The 1,013-nt window shown below is 49.4% G+C and overlaps 1 protein-coding gene across 2 annotated transcripts in view; it reads left to right on the forward strand.

Annotated features, from left to right (window-relative positions):
- FAT2 (FAT atypical cadherin 2) overlaps window positions 1–1,013 on the forward strand; it is a 107,817-nt gene that overhangs the window by 52,690 nt on the left and 54,114 nt on the right. For both annotated transcript variants that reach the window (XM_019506109.1, XM_019506110.1), the window contains exon 5: window positions 680–880. In XM_019506109.1, the coding sequence (XP_019361654.1) occupies window positions 680–880 (201 nt within the window). The remainder of the gene's footprint in view (window positions 1–679; window positions 881–1,013) is intronic.

Consider the following 1,013-nt stretch of genomic DNA (forward strand, 5'->3'; position numbering starts at 1 on the left):
ACCCGCCTGTCTTCTGGCGTGAATGCTTTGCCCCAAAGTTTGGCGTCCTCAGCAAACTTGGCCAGTCCGCTCCTGGCTCCAATGTCCACTTCATTAATGAAGATGTTGAACCTAGGTTAATCCTAACTTACCTAGGATGGAACCATGTTCTTAAATTTCTGTCTATAACAACCCACAGCCTGGATGGCTGGTGGGTTTTGAACTTGGACCTTCACTCTGAAATGCAGGGGCATCTGTACACACCACGGGGTTTAATCCTCATTAAATTAAATAGGTTTATAAAATTTAAGCCTGTTTATTTTGCAGTGTCACATCAGTGTTTGCAGGCACTTGGTTTTTGAGCCAAACTAAACTACATCCAAGAAGTTTTACTTTAATGCTCCAGAAAGACTTTTAAAGCATCCAGAAAACCCAGTCATGCAGTCATGCTGTTGCTACACAAGAAAGGGCAAAAAATGTGGTGTGTACAAATACCCCCAGGGCCCTTTAAAAGGGCTGCAAAGAGCCTCAGGCCTAGTCCTGAGAAGAGTGCTAGATAACTTCTGCAAGCTGTAGCCACCCAAAGGTGACCTGGTCATGTGCACGGAGACAGGTTATATATTAGGTGAGGATCAGTTGCTTAGGTTGTCTGGAGCAGTACAGTTCACCCCAATGCTTTGGTCCCCTGGTTTGCTTGCAGGTCATGGTTTCAGACAATGGGGACCCCCCTCTGAAGTCCACCAGCAAAGTCGTGATTCAGGTCCTGGATGCCAACGACAACCCCCCCACCTTCCCCCAGAAGATGTTCATTGCTCATCTCCAGGAAAGAGCTGCCTCTGAAGTGCCATTGCCCGTCTGCCGGCTGATCGCCTCCGACCGAGACAAGGGGCAGAACAGCCAGGTCACCTACAGCATCGAGGATGACGAGGAGGGGATATTCATCATCGACCCTGCCACAGGCGTGGTGCTCTCCAGAAAGGCTTTCACCCCCTTGGAGTACAACATCCTCACGGTGAGAAGGGCCCAGAGGGAGA

This window comes from Gavialis gangeticus, unplaced genomic scaffold, assembly GCF_001723915.1.
Source record: "Gavialis gangeticus isolate Ggan-Ray unplaced genomic scaffold, GavGan_comp1, whole genome shotgun sequence".
In the NCBI taxonomy this organism is placed as follows: domain Eukaryota; kingdom Metazoa; phylum Chordata; order Crocodylia; family Gavialidae; genus Gavialis; species Gavialis gangeticus.